This window comes from Triturus cristatus, chromosome 1_2 (genome assembly GCF_964204655.1).
Source record: "Triturus cristatus chromosome 1_2, aTriCri1.1, whole genome shotgun sequence".
NCBI lineage: Eukaryota > Metazoa > Chordata > Amphibia > Caudata > Salamandridae > Triturus > Triturus cristatus.
In genome coordinates, this window is record NC_140580.1 from 530,300,767 (window position 1) to 530,319,683 (window position 18,917).

The following is an 18,917-nucleotide window of genomic DNA, read 5'->3' on the forward strand; positions in this document are numbered from 1 at the left end:
CATAACCATTCTGACAGCGCTTTACCTACTTTACACAAGTTGTCCCTCATTGTTATGTCCTGATGAGACCCCTTACTGGATGTGGGGTCAAAACGCCATCGACACGCATTCAAACAAACCATTTTCGTAGCCTTCGCTAATGTTCTAGCAATCTATGAATACAAATTATTTATTGAATAATGGTCTTTTTTGTTGATTATGAAACCTTAATGTATGTTATAATTTGTCACTTTGGTTGTATAGGTTTTAAGTTCACTTGGGACACTGAGCACTCTTTCAACTGTATTACAATATAAATTCTCTATTTACACTAACAATATTTGGCCCCTACGTTGTGGTCTGTGTTATTGGTCTTCTCTTTCAGCATTCATATACCAATAGTAACTGCCATTGTGCACAGTTAATATTAAGTATCCTGTATATTGTCCACAGGAACCCTTGTCTTTCCGTTACAAGGGGTTGCCCTTGTTCCTTGCATACGTCTCTTTCAATAAAAGCATAGTGTATCTCATTAGAAGTTAAGGTGTGTGAAGCAAAGGCAACAGTACGCTCTACAGAACCATGCATTTGTGAAAAAAAACAGCTCCTTTGCCCATGGCACTGGCATCCACTGTTTTCTTTAGTATCGTAGGTCACTAGTATATTAGCTTTTCACACCTCATCTTTGATTTGCTGAAAGCATCCTCCCACTCAAAGCCTCTACCTTTACACATGAGTACCTTCAAATTCTCTGTTTTGCTGGCAAAATCTATTACAAATGGAGAAGAACTTTATGAGTTCCAGGAAAGAACATAACTGCTTTTTGTCATTAGGGGGTGGTGCTGATTTAATTGCCAACAACAAATTTCTTTTAGGTTTGACTCCTTCAGCAGTCAAGGTATGCCCAAGATACTCAATCTCTTCTACCAAGAATTTGCATTTTTCTTGTCTCAATGCCAAACAAGAGTCGGAGAGACAGTCTAAAGCCAACTTCAAAGTGACATTATGATTATCAACAGTATCACCAAACACCAAAATGTCATCTTGGAAGTAGATGATGTTGTCTAGACCCTTAAAAAACTCACTTTTCATCATCTGTAAGACACAAGCCTCTGAGGACCAACCAAACACCATCCTGGTAAATTGATAAGTGATTTCTATGGTGATGAATGCCTTCAAGGGCCTCGACTTGCTGTGCAGACATATCTGGTGATGTGCATGTGTAAGATCAAGTTTTGAAAAAAACGTTGCCCCCTTTAGTAACAAAATAGGTTAATTGATGTCAGGCAACAGAAAACTATCCGCTACAATATTTTGAATTAATCCTCCTAAATCAATGCAAAATCCTATTTTGCCATCTTTCTTCTTTGTGATAACCATAGGTGATATCCAACCTGATGCCTCAACCGGTTCATTCATCCCACTTTCAAGCATTTCTCTCAGTAGTTTCTTCACTTCCTCTCTAACCAGAATGGGTACTCTCTTGACTTTATGCTGTACTGGTATGGCCCCTTGTCTCAATTTTATTTTGTGAACATAGCCTTTTAACTCACCCATAATTTTTCAAAAATACTATTCGCCCCCTGTAGAATCTCTTCCAATTTTGTATACTCCACAATCATAAGCTGTGATGGAGCTCGGGGATTAATAAAGATGTGCAAATCATACTGATGATACTACCCTACTACTGGTGGTCCAGATTCTGCCATATACACTTTGCCATTTGTGCATCTGTCTTTGAACACAATGTCCATGTACACAATTATATCAGTTTGTTCGCCTTGATACCCACCGGGGTTGATATCTTTTGGTAGCAAAGAAACTGATGGCCATTCCTGTAACAATTCCTTTTTTTTGACAAATTATGGTATACAGTGAATCAGAATCCACTATCACTTCCACAAATTGTTCCCGATAGTAAATTCAGCTTTAGGCCTACATGTTCTGCCCATAGTTCCACGTGTTTCACAGACCTCATTGACACACGAAACCCTGTCTGTGGAATCCTCCACAAAGATCCCTGGACTTTCCCATTGCCATTTTCCTTTGCCAAGATCTTTACCCCTGCACATCCTGGCAAATTGACCCTTGCGTCCACACTTTCTACAGTACTTTCCAAAGCATAACAACTGCTAGAATCAGATGAGCCATAATTACTGCCACACTTGTTGCCACACCTGTTGCAACTTTTGCTAAAGGTTCTATTGCCACTACTTGGGTTTGATATATTCTTGGCTGGCCATTTGGATGCAATAGCAACTTCACTCTCCAGCAACGATACCTCCCCAGACCGTTTAACATCCTTCCTATCCATCTCCTTAATGCAGTACTCAGATCCTTCTACTATCTTGTCTATTTCTACTGCATCTTTTAAAGAAGGGTCCTTGGCAGCCCATGACCTCTCTTGCATCTCACGACTCCTGTCCTGAACGATCCTTGGTCATCTCATCTCATGGTCATCTCATCAAACTTACACTTTACCGAACATTCCCGTAACCGTTTTATAAACTCATCCACTGTTTCTCCTGACCTTTATGGTTGAGTATAAAATGTATATCCTTGCATAAGCACGTTGGTGCTCTTGCAAACCTTAACTCCAACCTCTTCCTTTCTTCTACATACACATCCTCAGTGGCCCTTCCAGCTTGATTTATGGCTTTGGGTAAGTGCTTAAACATGTGTTGCCCTTCATTCCCCAAGGAGCTTAGCAATATTGCTCTTTTTTAATTAGAACTAAATTCTAACCCGTCTAGTACCTCCAAATAGTTATCAAACGTGCACCCACTCTTCCCACGCTATTGACGGTGCTCCTGGTTGTGCCAGAAAATGGAGTGGTGGGTTTATCGCGGAAATCTCCATGACGAAGTTTGTTTTCAATGACAGGCTTTACCACACTATAGTATACAACACAAGGAACACCAACAACTAACACATGCTACCCCAAATTTTCCTACATGCATAACTGCATGACAAAGTGAGATTTCACTTTACCACAACTCTTAACTCTTCATGTGAACTCGGACATTTGATCATATGGTACCTGAATCTTGTTTTCTTACTTCACTGCTGACATGGTTTATACTGTGATTAAATTCAGCTTCACTATTGATAGAAAGTACTATGTTTAGGGCAAAGACTGTGGTCCTCCATGTTGTAACAAAATGACCATCATATCTTTCTTTAGCAGTCAGTAATCAGAAGCAGTATCAATTGAGTATAACGTGGGTGCCCAGTGTTTCAATTGTATTTTCTGTGTGTTATTCTGTTTTCTTATTGACGGTGCTCCTGGTTGTGCCAGAAAATGGAGTGGTGGGTTTATCGAGGAAATCTCCATGACGAAGTTTGTGTTCAATGACAGGCTTTACCACACTATAGTATACAACACAAGGAACACCAACAACTAACACATGCTACCCCAAATTTTCCTACATGCATAACTGCATGACAAAGTGAGATTTCACTTTACCACAACTCTTAACTCTTCATGTGAACTCGGACATTTGATCATATGGTACCTGAATCTTGTTTTCTTACTTCACTGCTGACATGGTTTATACTGTGATTAAATTCAGCTTCACTATTGATAGAAAGTACTATGTTTAGGGCAAAGACTGTGGTCCTCCATGTTGTAACAAAATGACCATCATATCTTTCTTTAGCAGTCAGTAATCAGAAGCAGTATCAATTGAGTATAACGTGGGTGCCCAGTGTTACAATTGTATTTTCTGTGTGTTATGCTGTTTTCTTATTGATTTGAGTGATTTAAATTGTTCTGGAATATATTTAAGATGTTATTCGAGTGATGTTAGTTTGATATAGAATATCAACTCGAACACTCTAGCTTTATTGCATGTGCAATAGAAGTGTTATACTGTATGCAGTCTGAATATTTACTCCACCCCTTTTGATCTAGGTTTGGTTCATATAATTATCAGAGAGAACCAATGAGCCTTTGGAGTCTAACATTCTCTTAAAGACAGAGCACCTATAGCCCTGGTTAAATGAAGAACCCCTGAAGTCTCACCTTTGAATCAGCTTGGTTGCTCATGCTTCTGAATGGATCAAGCACAGAGCCTGGCATGCAGCACCTTATCTCCCTTGGTAGATTTCCAGTAATATCCTTTTCAGCTTACTCTTTTGTGAAACATCTCTGAAAGCAGAATTGAATGTTTGTGTTAATCCTTCCTTCCAGAGGACCGGGTTCATAGCTGACTTGCTCACTTTGTTTCTTTGCTACCAGGCCGATGATTGAACTCTGCATCCCCTCCGTCCTGGACCCCACACTGGCCCCTCGTGGGTGCCATGTTATTTCCCTGTTTACCCAGTATACGCCGTACAACCTTGCTGGAGGCAAAGTATGGGATGACCATGAAAGGAACGCCTATGCTGACAGAGGTAAATTATAGTAAAACGGTTCCTGTTGTTATACCTTGCTGTGTCTAAATCTTGTCCTCCTTCCCCTTTGACACAGATTCAGTGCACACATCTATATCCAGCTGCCTGCCTTCCTTAGCCCCTGGATCTGCGTATTATTATACGACACCCAGCCAACTTCTCCATTTCACCTCACTCTTTCCATCCACTGTCTATTGCTCCACAGCCATTTCTCTTTCACCCCACCTGCAAGCTTTCCCTCTCACACAAAGATTAAGAATTTCATGGGCACTCGCAGTACAAACTGCCATCTCACACAAAATGTTTTTATATTTCTGAGCATATTTTAGTATTTCTGTAGCTTAAAAGGTAGCTGCTTAGCAACCAGTAACACATTGGCTTCAAAATTGCAAGCTTCCCATATGCTCATCAGTCAGGTTCCACCAGGGCATCAGCAGTGCAAGCCTCCTTGACAAACACACATGCTCACAATACAAGTACTAAGCAGATAGCAGCAGAGTAAATGCCCCTCACACAGAACAGGTAGAGCAGATGTAGCAGTGCCAGCTTCATTCATGCACACAGAAAAGGCGCAGCTCACGATTTATCAGTGCAACCTTCCCTTGCGCACACACAGAACTGAAGCATTAAGGCAATGGGAGCAGAAGTAATACAGTGGGCAGTTCCTCTTGGAACACGAGGTTCACACCATGCTCACCACACTTGTAGCATCACCAGGCAGTGATATAGGCCCGAGGTAGAGAACTGCAGGAGCAGGAATGGAATCCCCCTGTTAGGACCCTTGGATGCCACCTGAACCCTATTGTCATAAGGGATGCCCCTAAGAAAATATACAGGGTTAGGCCAGAAGTGCTTATGCAACTCTCAGTGCCAGATTGTGCCCCAGAAGATGTTGTTGCAGGGAAGATTCCAGTCAGACTCAACCCATCAATGGGATGAATCTGCTTACCGGCACAGATCCCTCTCATTTTACAGCTGCCTCTGGCCTGGTGCTGACTCTGAGTCTCTTTGCTCATGCCTTTGTAGCCTACCCACTGACATGAAGTCATCTATTGAGGGATGAGTGACTCTGTTCTCACTTTGCTGTACACCTCCATGGATGATGAATACAAGCCCCAGCTAGGCCCGCAAGAGACAAGGGTTCGCTCTTCTGTAACGAAATCTATAAGGAAGTTGGCACGGAAACTGCAAAGTACAAAAACAATGTTTATTAACCCTTAAGGGTGGTCCTACAATCCACACAACACTCTTCAGTATTGCAAGGAGTAGCACACAGAACTTGCGTACACAGTCCCCTTTTATACACAACAGAGGGGCTCATGAGTGGGTGGATAGTACATGGAGTCGAAGAACATTACCATTTAGGGTCATTCTCGATTCTAAATCAATACATGGGCGGAGCTAACACACTCCTTGAGCCCGCGAAAACACATGGTCAAGCAAAGCTAATTATAACAGATGTGGTCAAGTCTGGGCATGCGCCAGATGAACAGGAGGGAGCTATTTATAACTGTTGCTAGGCAGATTACAAGAGCAACTAACACAGAAGTCGGACTCTCCTCGTGGTGAACACGTGGCAGCATGTCAATACAAAATGGAGTCCGGACTTCGGCCAACATATGAGGAAAACACGATAAAAGGGAAACACTAATGTTTTCAGTAAATGCTTAATCACATTCTGCCTTAATTTACGACAGACGACCCTTTCAGCATTTACTGAAGACATCTGGCTTCCAAGAATAATCATCGTATATGTCAATTATCATCATTCCTTTAACCTCTTTAGCTAGACCCTTCTGGCGGGCAACTTCGGCAATAGCTTTCTTATCTGGAATGCAGAATGAAATGCATACAGAACAACATAATGGTCCACATTGAATACACATACAGAGAAAGAACAGAATTGCTATAATAATGCAGAGACCAGTTAGGACCTTCCATCCCCAGGCGGTAATTAACGCCCAAAACCATCCAGAAAAGGACCAAGTGCCGTTTTCTGTATGGATCTCAGCTGCAATTTTATGCAGTTTATTGATGGCGTTATAAACGGATGGCGTATGATCAGGAATGAACACACAGCAGCTACTTCCAATAATTTTACAGGCTCCTCCTCGATCAGCTAGCATTACATCCAATACCATACGGTTCTGCAATGCAACAATTCTAGTAATTTGCAATTCCTCCGTAAGATTCCCAAGAGCAGCAGCAGTCTGATTTGTCACAGCTTCTACCACTCTTGTTAATCTTCGGATCTTCCTACTGTTCAGGGCAGCTCCAACAAAGAAAAACAGTCCTAAGTTAAAATCAATATACTGCTGCAGACTGGTGTCAGTCTGATCTACATCGTCAATTGATAAAGTACGTTTATACCTATTTACAGTCACATTATTCAATAATTTCAGATCCTTATGATAAGATGCGGGAGCTAGGAATACAGGAGGTAATAAGAATGATACATAGCATACCCCGGACCACCCAGCCGGCAAACGGTAATAACCTTTATTTCCACATACAAAATAGGTATTATGGGATGCTAGGAAGGTGCTGTTATTCAGTCCGTCGATATTCAGAACAGTTAAACAATCACTGACACCAACAGGGATAAAACCCACACTCTGGACACACAGGTCCGCTTGGGCTTGTGCCACTTGGATCACAAACTTGTCCTTCCCCATAGTGTCTCTAGTGTTCGTAAAGATATAGGGAATGGATTCATTGTCTGGTCGGTACTCTTCCCATTCCCAAATTGTTCCATTCGCTTGTGGATATCCATTCTTATCCTGATGGCATTCTTTATTAAGTCTGAAAAGCAATCGTCCCACTGTCGGTTTTCGAGTAGCAAACAACAGAGTGTACCATGCTCTACAAGAGCCGTTATGAGAGAAAGGAAGTGGTATGAATGGCGTACCTCCTTTCTTCTGATGGGCTGGCATCATCCCACATATCCAACAGTTCGTAGCGTTCGTAGCAACGTGGGTATGATGCAGCATCTGAATGAAAGTGTTATTCAAATAAGATTGTCGATGCTTCAACTCCTGATATGGCAATGTGTAAAAGTAGTGCTCCGCAGGCACTGGAGTCGTCAACACAAGTGTCTCTCGAGCTGGAGTTGCCTCCTCCACAAACCATGTGGTTATACCAACGATAGCTACTGTTAGCATGAACCCCAACGCACAAAAAATCTTCTTCTTCTCCATGTCAAAGGAAACAATACCCTAATATCTTCCTGAAACTAAAAGTCTGTCAGAACTCTTCCCCTTGGGCAGCGGTTGATTTCTTCACCAACGGGCCAAGACGGGTGTCGCTACACTAATGCAGGGCTGATCCCCCCCCCTTGCCTCAGCGGCTCTCCGTTTCACTAACCCAAGGGCCGTTCTGACAGTAGGTCCCAGTACTGAAGATCTCACTTCCTTGGTCGCAGATGATATCGCCTTCCTCCAGAAGTCGTGTGGTCCGAAAAGAGCTCCTCAGTGTCGTTTGGCCTTGCAACACGGCCTGTCTCTGCTGCTAGGACTTCTCGTTGATCGGTCAGCACGGCAGACTCCACCAATCCGGGCGGTACCTTTCGACAGTGCAAGGAATGGATCCAATTCTTCCTGTTCGAGACTCGCACTGCCGTCCTCGTTGCCAGAAGGACTTGCTCAGGTCCGATCCATCTCGGCTCCAAACTGTTCGATCTATCGAAGACCTTTATCATCACATGGTCTCCGGGCCGGAGACCATGTCCTTCGCCAGTAGACCGATCAGGGAGCGCCTCTCGGACCTGTTGATGAATAGAAACCAAGTTATCCGTTAACTGTGCCAGATAATCACCCATCATCACACAAGGTACATCATACACAGCCTTAGGCCTTGGTGGACCCCAAATGTTCATTGGTCGTCCAAATACAATCTCATAGGGCGTAAGGCCGGTTCGAGAGTGTGGCACTGACCTAATTGACAATAACGCCAGTGGCAAGGCGTCTGGCCAAGTCAAAGATGTTGAAGCTTGAATTTTGGCGATCTTAAGCTTCAGTGTACCATTATACTTCTCGACTAGTCCTGCAGACTGAGGGTGGAACACGGCATGGAACTTCTGAGTGATGCCTAGGCCCTTCAAGACATACTTTATAACATCCGCTACAAAGTGAGGGCCATTATCACTCCACAGAAGTCTACAGACGCCGTATCGGGGGAAAAACTCTTTCAGCAATAGCTTCGCTGTAGTCATTGCAGTATTGTCTTTCGCAGGGTACGCCTCAACCCACTTACTGAAGGCGCAAACCACTACTAGAACATACTTCAAATTGTTACAGCGCTCAAGCTGGATGTAATCCATCTGCAGAACCTCAAAGGGTGCAGTGGGTGTCGCAAATCCTCCTGCTGGAGTTCGAGTGCCTTTCCCTGGGTTATACCTCAGGCAGATCATACAGGTCTGCACCACCCTCTTTGCTGTGCTAGCAATCTCTGGATGCTCCCAGACTTGGGTAAGCAATTTCACAATTGCGGAAGCTCCAACATGTGCTAGCCCATGTGCCATCTGAACCATAGGTTGTACAAAGGCCGTGGGTAATTTCCATCTATCCATCTGCTTATTTCTCCAGCAACCCTCGTCATCCAGTTCTCCTTCGCTAACCCATTGCTCCCGCTCTTTGTCAGAAGCGGTCTTTTGTATTTCTCGCACTTGCTCCTTCGCATCATGCCATCTCTCCACCTGTGACTTCACTACATACATGGCAGTAGTGCCGGGCTGCATCGCAGTCTCCCGTGCTACTCGATCTGCTAACGCATTCCCTTCTCCAATCTTATCAACCACTTTCCTATGGGCGCTACACTTAACAATGGCGATTTTCTTTGGGTATGTCAATGCAGTTAAAAGATTATGAACTAACTCCCCATGCATTATCTGTACCCCATGTGACGTTAGAAACCCTCTCTCCTTCCAGAGTAGGCCGAAATCGTGCGCTACTCCGAAGGCATAGCGGCTGTCTGTGTAAACATTCACACACAATCCTGTACTGAGCTCACATGCTCGTGTTAACGCTATCAGTTCCGCTGCTTGAGCTGATTTCTGTGGTATGCGTGCTGTTTCCACTATCGTCTGTAACGTGGTAATTGCATACGCTGCTGAAGTCGTACCATCTGGTAGCTTCAGGCATGATCCATCCACCCACAACTCTCCATCTACATCTGGAAAGGGCGTATCCTGGAGATCAATACGACCCTTTGTCTGTTCCTCAGTCACAAGAATACAATCATGCGCTTTCTGTGCCTCAGGCTGGGTCTCGGGGTATGGCAACAATGTGGCCGGGTTTAATGTCACGCACCTTTTCAACGTAATATGAGGAGCCAAAAGCGTCAACTCATATCCCGTTAAACGGGCACTAGTCAAATGCTGCGTCTTTGTTTGGTTAAGCAGGGCATCAACAGCGTGGGGAACTAACACCAACAGTTTATGGGACAATACAATTCCTTCACTCTGCCGTATTGACACAGCTGTCGCCGCAACCGAGCGAAAACACCCTGGTAATGCTCGGGCGACAGGATCAAGCACAGCCGAAAAGTATGCACACGGGCGTTGCTTGTCGCCGTGCATCTGCACTAAAACTGATAATGCACATCCATCTTTCTCATGCACATACAACGAAAAGGGTTTTACATAATCAGGGGTCCCTAACACTGGTGCTGAACAAAGGGCCTGTCTTAGTTGCTGAAAAGCAGCGTCACACTCATCTGACCAGGGGATCGGGATGGGCGTGTCTTTTGTCAAGAGCGCTAGTAATGGCTTAGCTATGTGTGAAAACCCCAATATCCACTGTCTACAAAAAGAAACAAGACCCAAAAATGCACGCACGCCCTTCTGCGTGGATGGCCTTGGTGTGTCCAAAATTACTTGGATACGATCTGGTGTGAGTGCACGCCCCTCCTTAGACAAAAGGTGACCCAAATAAGTCACCTTTGGTCTACAGAATTGCAATTTCTTCCTAGAGACCTTATGATTGTGGGATGCTAAAAAGGAAAGTAAGGCTATCGTGCTTTTCTCGCACAACTCCAGGGTGTCAGCCGCCAACAGGATGTCATCGACATATTGAATGAGGGCGACCCCCTCGAGTAAGGCAAAGGAGTCCAACTGTCGCTTCAAAGCCTGACTGTAAATACTAGGGCTTTCTGTATAACCTTGGGGAATTCTACAAAAACGATAAGATCTATTGTTTAATGTGAACCCAAAAAGAAATCGGCTATCAGGGTGAATGGGAATAGAAAAGAAGGCATTTTTCAAATCAATCACTGAGAACACGGTCGCCGTAGGCGGAACCAGGGTGAGCAACGTCGTGATATCGGAAACCACCGGGTACTGAGGTATCACGATCTTGTTCACCTCCCTCAAATCAATTATGAACCGATAAACCTTTGCATCCGTGTCCTTTTTCAGAATAGGGAGAATCGGGCTGTTACAGATATTATAGGGGACTTCTTCCACTACTCCCACTGCGATCAAATCTTGCACAATCTGTATGAGAGCTTCCTCGCCCTCCTGGGAAATACGATACTGGGGGAGGCGCGGTAGCACCGCCCCCTCCTGGACACTAATGTGGACCGGAGGAATCACCATTTGTCCCACATCCGTGTCCGACGTTGCCCATAAAGTTTGGGGGAGGGTAGCCAACAACGCATCCTCTGAGATCGTACACATCCGCCCAGATCGGGGGTAGTTGTCATTTAAAATCACCCTCACACCCTCAGGGGAACAGCGAATTGTAGCCCTAAAATGCTTTAACATATCAAGGCCCATAATGTTATCCGGTGTGTACGGAGCAAGCAGAAACGGACAAGGCGCAGAAAAACAATCAACTTTAAATGCAAGGGGCTGTGAAAGAGGGCTTCGGGAAAGTGTACCGTCAAACCCTACCGATGTAACTATTGAGCCGGATGGGGGAGCCCCCGGAACCAAGTACCTAGACAATGCACTACGTGTCGCTCCTGTATCCACTAGGAACTGATCAGTAGAACCTAAAACCTCAGCCGATACATAAGGACCCGTCTGATCGACCGGCACCTCAACTGATTCGGACCCCCATCCTACGCATTCCTATGCATGCTGAGAATCGTGATATCCCAATCGATCGCTGTCCGACACGTGATACTGGTGCTGGCGATCGAAAACATTGGAGCTATCTCGGTGCTGTCCGGCAGTATCGAAACGGGCATTATCGTTGGAATTCCCTCTAAAGTTCGAGAAGCCCCCTCTACCTCTCTGGCCACCCGGAGTGTGCCCCTGCCGCGAAGCGCGCAACGCTGGGCACTCCCTGGCCCAATGGCCCAACTGCTTACAGTACGCACATTGGTTTTTATTCAAATCAGGTCGGCCCGAAGGGGGACCATAAAATCCGCTCCTTCCCCTATTGTTATTACCCCGGCGGGGCGGGCCATATACTTGCGCTAACATAACTTTCGTTTTGAGATCTTTCGACTTCTTCTCCTCCTGGCCCTTCGCCTCGTGCTCCTGACGCTCATAATACTGGGCGATGGTCAGAAGGGCCGTCGGTGTCGCGGAGGACCAAGAACTCTCACTCGCTTTTAACCGGGCCGCAACTGCCGGCAGCAGATTAGCCACGTATTTGTCCGCAAAAAGATGGCGGCCTGTGTCGTCGGTAAGCGACTGGCCACTAAAATCATGGAACGTTTCTTCAAAGCGCGTGAAGAAATCTGCCACTGACTCATCAACTTTCTGCTTACATGCCGCCAACATATTCCAGTCAATCTTCTTGGGGGGGATTATTGTTTTTAATTTAGCCACAATAGCAGCAGGGAGATCTAGAATATTCCGGGGAGGTTTCTGTGCGGGCTTCCGCTCCCTATCCTCATCCTCAAGGTCAGACCACCGGGCCTTAAAAGCAACTATATCATCCACCTTTCGGACAGATCGCCACGTGTCCGGTGGTAGAATAAGGCCAAAGAACAGATCTATATCCGCTAAGGTCATAATGCAAGAATTCAAGGCCCCCTCGACTTCTTCATAGAAGGCCGCTGGATTCTTGCGGGGGTCAGGTAATGCATTCTTTAACGCCATAACATCGGCTCTATGCCATGGAGTATAAACCCAATTATACACGAAATATCCCTTAGCATCGACGGAGTTGATATCGGAGCTAGTCCCCGCTCCCTTAGGAGGAACATACAAAGGCGCCGCCTCTCGCATTGGTTTAGCATGCACTATGTCATCCTTATCTGACTGGGAGGCGGATGGGTGGCCCTCTGCTGCAGACGAATCCGACTGCTTCTCCGTTTCCGCTCGTTGGCGTGCTTTCTCTCGAAGGGCCAGTACCTCGTCCCGCAAGGCGAACAGCCGCCGAGCCGCCTCAGGAGCCTTAGAGGGAGAAAAAGCACCGTTACGTATTGCTCTGGCATCCGAAGACACTTCGTCAGGCTCAAAAACATGAGAATATTTTCGGAAAGCATTAATCACTTCATCCGCGAAATGACCCAGAAAATACACTTTATCTCTCTCCTGCCATGGCCCCCAAATTTGAAATAATTCCTCCTGGGATACCTTGCCTTTCAGCGCACGGAAGGAGATTTGTCGAAGCTCAGCCATTTGCTCGGCTGACAACATGGACCGTGTGTCTACCTTACCCGAAGCCGGGTCAGAATCTTGCGGCCGCGGAGCCGATGCGCCAACATAAGGGGGCGGAGAGCGATCTAGTAAATAAAAATCGTCATCAGGATTATTAAGGACAGGATAAAGTGGCTGGCGAACAACATATTGACCCGAAACTTGTAGCCTACGTTCTTTCTCTTGTCTATCCGTCTGCTCTTTGTCCTCCCGACGCTTTGCTTCTTGTGCTCGCACATGATCATTCTTTCGTTGCTCCTTATCAAACAATGCTTTCTCACGTTTCTCTCGCTCACGCACTTCCTTCACCCATAACCGCACACACTCAAACATATCCTGACGAGCACGTCGCTTACACATACACTGTTCCACATACTCAATCTTACGCATATCAAACGATCCATACAAAGGCCATCGCAACTCAGGATCCTTCTTGGTATATTTCCTCCACAATGTGCTGTACATTATGGAAGAAAGACCATGCTTCACATACATATCCCTATTAGGAGTCCCCTCTGGGGGAGCTGGAGCAGATTCCTCGAGGTTCAACCGGTTACCCAGACAGCAGCACCACTTACGGAGTGCGCTAAAAGCAGGCATGTTAGGAATAATGCAAAATATGCAGTATTATCAAAAAAAAATGGCACTTAATCGTTGCGCCGTTCCAAGTTTGCACAGCTCCGGAGAAATTTCTCCACATTACCTGCCTATATGTGTTGCAACGCATATATGTTCACAAAGACAAATTCAAAATATGACTAGTCACCATCAATCAAACTCAAATAGCCAGACCAGGCTTCAAAACTCGGAGCAAGTACCGTACAACGGTTCTTACCAATCAAGAGTCCAGGTTCCAACTGCCAAGCTCCACAATCGCCCAAACGGCTCTCACGGCAGGACCGACAGAAGAGGTCTCAGTCGATGACCGGCGCCACCCAGATGGTCAGCTCGGAAGGGAAGGAAGAAAAACCTCGGGATGCCAAGGCTAAGACGCCGCTGGCAGTGATCACGTCCCCGGCCAAACTCCTCACCTTCGTCGCGACCAGTCCTTCGAGCATCCGAGTCGCCGATGAGCCCCACGTGACGGGCGCCAATTGATGAATACAAGCCCCAGCTAGGCCCGCAAGAGACAAGGGTTCGCTCTTCTGTAACGAAATCTATAAGGAAGTTGGCACGGAAACTGCAAAGTACAAAAACAATGTTTATTAACCCTTAAGGGTGGTCCTACAATCCACACAACACTCTTCAGTATTGCAAGGAGTAGCACACAGAACTTGCGTACACAGTCCCCTTTTATACACAACAGAGGGGCTCATGAGTGGGTGGATAGTACATGGAGTCGAAGAACATTACCATTTAGGGTCATTCTCGATTCTAAATCAATACATGGGCGGAGCTAACACACTCCTTGAGCCCGCGAAAACACATGGTCAAGCAAAGCTAATTATAACAGATGTGGTCAAGTCTGGGCATGCGCCAGATGAACAGGAGGGAGCTATTTATAACTGTTGCTAGGCAGATTACAAGAGCAACTAACACAGAAGTCGGACTCTCCTCGTGGTGAACACGTGGCAGCATGTCAATACAAAATGGAGTCCGGACTTCGGCCAACATATGAGGAAAACACGATAAAAGGGAAACACTAATGTTTTCAGTAAATGCTTAATCACATTCTGCCTTAATTTACGACATGGATATAGATAGGAATCTGCTAAAACTGTGTCAGAGCCACATGAGCTTTCTGAGGCCAAACAGCCAATGAACAACTGGTGAGTGTTCTAACACCTCCATCATCTTGGGCAGATTGTATCTGCTAATTTCCTGCCTAACAGAACACACGATCTTCTCCTCAGGCCCTGGGTTATTATTTTGGTAATTATTATTTGGTTATTTGGTTATTATTTTGGTAACTGATAGTATACGGGGACCAGGGGAACGGGGGAGCTGCCAGTCATTGACTTTGCCGTAGGCTAGAGAGGGGACACGCAGAAAGTAAATAACAGGTATTGATAGATTTACGGCAGGAGTGTTTTGTGTATTAGACTATGTTAAGGTTAGCCGTGGAATATCTGACTGTCAAAATGTATCTGTACTTTCTGCGTAAAGTTTCTGTATATAATGTTTTAATTTGTTTTGTTAGCAGTAGCCAATCAGGAGTGAGGATATTTCTGCACCGGAAGCACTCCAGTGCTTCTGGCGCAGAACGTCCCGCTAACGTCCAGGCTGACCGGTCTCAGCCGGTCGGCCTGGCCATCCGCTTTAAAAGGAGGTGGTGGGGAGCAGAACAGTCTCTTATTCTTGCTCCCCACAGATAGGGTCCCCAGGCCGGCTGCGGGCCCACAACTTTCTTTCTTTTCCCACCCACCATCCCCTAAGGCAGGTATTGTTTGTAGGTTGGTTTCCCGGGTTGGGTATTGTGTCTGATTATTTGGCCCCCTTCTTTCCAAAGTATTGGCAGGGAACAATAGCAAGGTTATCAGCGTTTCTGTAATAAGGTATAGATAAAACATGACTTCAAATTTCTCTCTCATTTAGATATTGTCGTATTTAGGGTGTCTCTGGTCAGGCGGTAAGGTCATGATTGGTAAGCATAGTCTTCGGTCCTCAATGGTCAGCACCATATAACTCCAGGGGGTAGTAACAGCCGGTAGGTAGGCTGTCGGGGTGCGTGGGCCGGGGGAGTCATCCTTCCCAGTGGGCCTAGGGCCACCCCGCACGTGCATAAGAAACGCTGATAACTTTGCTCTTGTTCCCTGCCAATACTTTAGAAAGAAGGGGGACAAATAATCAGACACAATACCCAACCCGGGAAACCAACCTACAAACAATACCTGCCTTAGGGGATGGTGGGTGGGAAAAGAAAGAACGTTGTGGCCCCGCAGCCAGCCTGGGGACCCTATCTGTGGGGAGCAAGAACAAGAGACTGTTCTGCTCCCCACCACCTCCTCTTAAAGCGGATGGCCAGGCCGACCGGCTAAGACCGGTCAGCCTGGACGTTAGCGGGACGTTGTGCGCCGGAAGCACTGGAGTGCTTCTGGTGCAGAAATAGCCTCACTCCTGATTGGCTACTGCGGGGGGAGGAGTGCTGCGTCACTCGCTGACGCGGCCCCCCCCCCTTCGAGAGGCCGGGGACTGGTGCGACCGCCATAATGGCGGCGCGTTCTAGTCAGCCCGTGCCTTCTCCAATCCCACTGGTATTGTAACCATTGAAATTGTGATTCCAATTCTTACGGCCCTAAAGATTCCAAGACTTGAATTCATGATTGGACCTTGCCAATAAACTGCCGTTTGAATGTGTTCTCCAGTATTGTTAGTGTCACAACCACCACATAACTTGATTAGGACTCTAAATTTGGGTTCCGCCAGGAAGGATATCCTTGTGGGTATGTGTCCCATTACAGCACCCAGTCCCCCTGCTTTGATTATGAGACTTGAGCTTGCCTCTTTTGAAGAGGTACCATTGCACAAACCTCTGTCTACAAAATCCTCGGTAGTCCTTCCTCGAACATGTACACTGAGAAATCATGTAAACGAACATAATACACTACATATTTGCACTTGCACAAGGTTTCTGTTCAAGTTTGGGTGGTGTGTTTTTTTGGCTTCATATTTTTTCAGTATTTTGTACATTTAGTAACAATTGCTCTCTTTCTCTTTGAATTTCTGGTTTTATATAGTAGTTTAAAGGTTGGTGGATAAAGAATGGTATAGGAAATGCATCTAAACCAAGTCTTGGTAAGGCAGACAGAGTGAAATTAGTTCCTGGTTATTAGCTCTTGCATTTCGAAAGTATGTTTATAGGACCAGTGCATATTGCTGAGTCAGGAGTTGACATACGAAGGAGAATCTAGGTCTGATTGGTGGTCACTAACTGGTCAATCAGTTATTTGTTACTTAAATATTGTTAGACCCAACCTTTTCTGATGAAAGTTTGGGTTATGTTTTAACATCTGTTGGCAAGTGATGATTATTAGGCAATAAAAACATGGTGGCTGATTTATGCATTAGATTATTGTTCATCCTTGCTCCTGATGAGGATGAATGGAGTAGATGTAATTTGTTCTTGATGTTTTATTGTCTATTCATTTTTCCATACAGTAAAAATACTTGTTTCTGCTCCCTCTTTGTGATTCCCTGCTGCAAACAGCTTTAGCACTGCTTCTTTCTGCACCTTCGTATTTCCTACATCTGCTTCAGCTTGCTTCCTTTCCTATTCCTCTTCTTCAATATTTTAAAAAGAAATGTGCATCTATTGTCCGTGATAATTGATGTTCACTTAAATAATTTCCTCTCAGCTCTCCCTCTTATGAAACAACACTGCCGTGGGTTATAATGTGATACTGACCACATCTGTAGACCAGGAGGCTTGCTGAAGATGTGCTTTGGAGAAATCAAAGTTATGGGTATCCATGTTGCATATCATTTAAAAGAGCTTCCGAAAAGAACTACTTTAAATGCCACTGTCATAGAGGTATAAAATATGGTAATGACTTAGCCATCTTTTTTACCCTAGTATTTGACTGCATTGAGCAGTATGCACCAGGCTTTAAGGCATCTGTGATAGGCAGAGACATATTAACTCCACCAGACCTGGAACGCATCTTTGGGCTCACTGGAGGGGTGAGTATCTTATCCATTTTTTTCTCACACATTTGCATACATCAAGTGATATATCACCTATAAGGTTGTCATTTAAAAGGATGAACCTAATTCAATCTAAAGATGATGTTGGAGACTCAGCAATTGCTGCTCATTGGACATTTACAGTTGTGTACTTGCCTTCTAAAAGCAGAAATTCATTTTAAATTACGCTGTGTCCGATGTGTTCTGCAGATGATGATTGGAATGTATGTGTAACCTTTAATTCTCAGCTGACTGTGCCTTACCACCTCTGAATTGACACGGATAAGCTTCAGAAAGATCAGTAGAGAGGGAGGTGGCTGCTAACCTACAAATATTAGATTACATGCAGGTAACTCCATGGACATACACGTAGGCCACACTATTCCTGAGGAGCAGTACAAGATAGGATTTAAATTCTTGAAAGTCAAAAAACATGAGAGGTCTTAGAAATATTATATCAATGATCTAGCATAAAAGTGAACTCACGATGGTTGTGTACAATAGAAAAGTTATATCCTAAAGAAGAAACAAGAATATGTTAGCACATTGCACATTGCTGAAAAAAATCACAATAAGGGTGAAATGTTCTGGAGGTCATATCTTCAGAAAGTAAAGACAGATTGGGTATAGCCTAAAAATGGCAATAGGAAGGCTGCTTCAATTGAAGCCATGGCCAAGAGCTTAACCAAATAAAGAGTATAGCAATTGAGAGTTTTGAGCAACATTCAAGTAGCCGACTGGCTTTAGCACAGTACCACAGGCAAGTATATTGATTTTAGACTGTTCCTAGACGAAACACTGTAATGTATTCTCTGGGGGTATTTAAAGACTATCTGCAAAAAGAAATGTCAGGTATGATGAATATCTTCGATGAAATAAGTGAGAAGACACAGGAAAGCATAACCTCCACCCAGACAAATACCGACATCAATATTATGTATTCAATAAGGAAATCAGCACTAATCTATCTGACCTCTTTTGTAGTAACCTCTTTCTGGTCATGCAGTGCAACCAGAATCAAAGGTAATACCCAGGAAAGAGCTGCAAAGCATTGAGAAATAAAAGATGTTCTCTCATTCACAGTACAGTAAAGAAAATGATCTGTGTGTAGGTGAAGAATAACTATCAGGGGCGTCCCAACCAACAGCTAGGACAGAAGAATCTACCTCGAATTCCAAGACTGAAATGCCAACAGTAATGGGCACTAGGATGCAACCTTGGTGGTAGGAGAAACCTAGCAAATATAAATATCACCAAAACAACAATCAAAGTGCTGAGGGATCCCATACTGAACAAGAGCCGGTTGTAACTTAGGACAATGCAGATT

At 44.9% G+C, this 18,917-nt stretch overlaps 1 protein-coding gene across 1 annotated transcript in view; it reads left to right on the forward strand.

Annotated features, from left to right (window-relative positions):
- The window catches only part of PYROXD2 (pyridine nucleotide-disulphide oxidoreductase domain 2), a 332,144-nt gene that overhangs the window by 243,848 nt on the left and 69,379 nt on the right, over nucleotides 1-18,917 (forward strand). Inside the window, exons 13-14 of the mRNA XM_085606329.1 lie at nucleotides 4,220-4,374; nucleotides 17,481-17,587. Coding sequence (XP_085462455.1) covers nucleotides 4,220-4,374; nucleotides 17,481-17,587 — 262 coding nt within the window. The remainder of the gene's footprint in view (nucleotides 1-4,219; nucleotides 4,375-17,480; nucleotides 17,588-18,917) is intronic.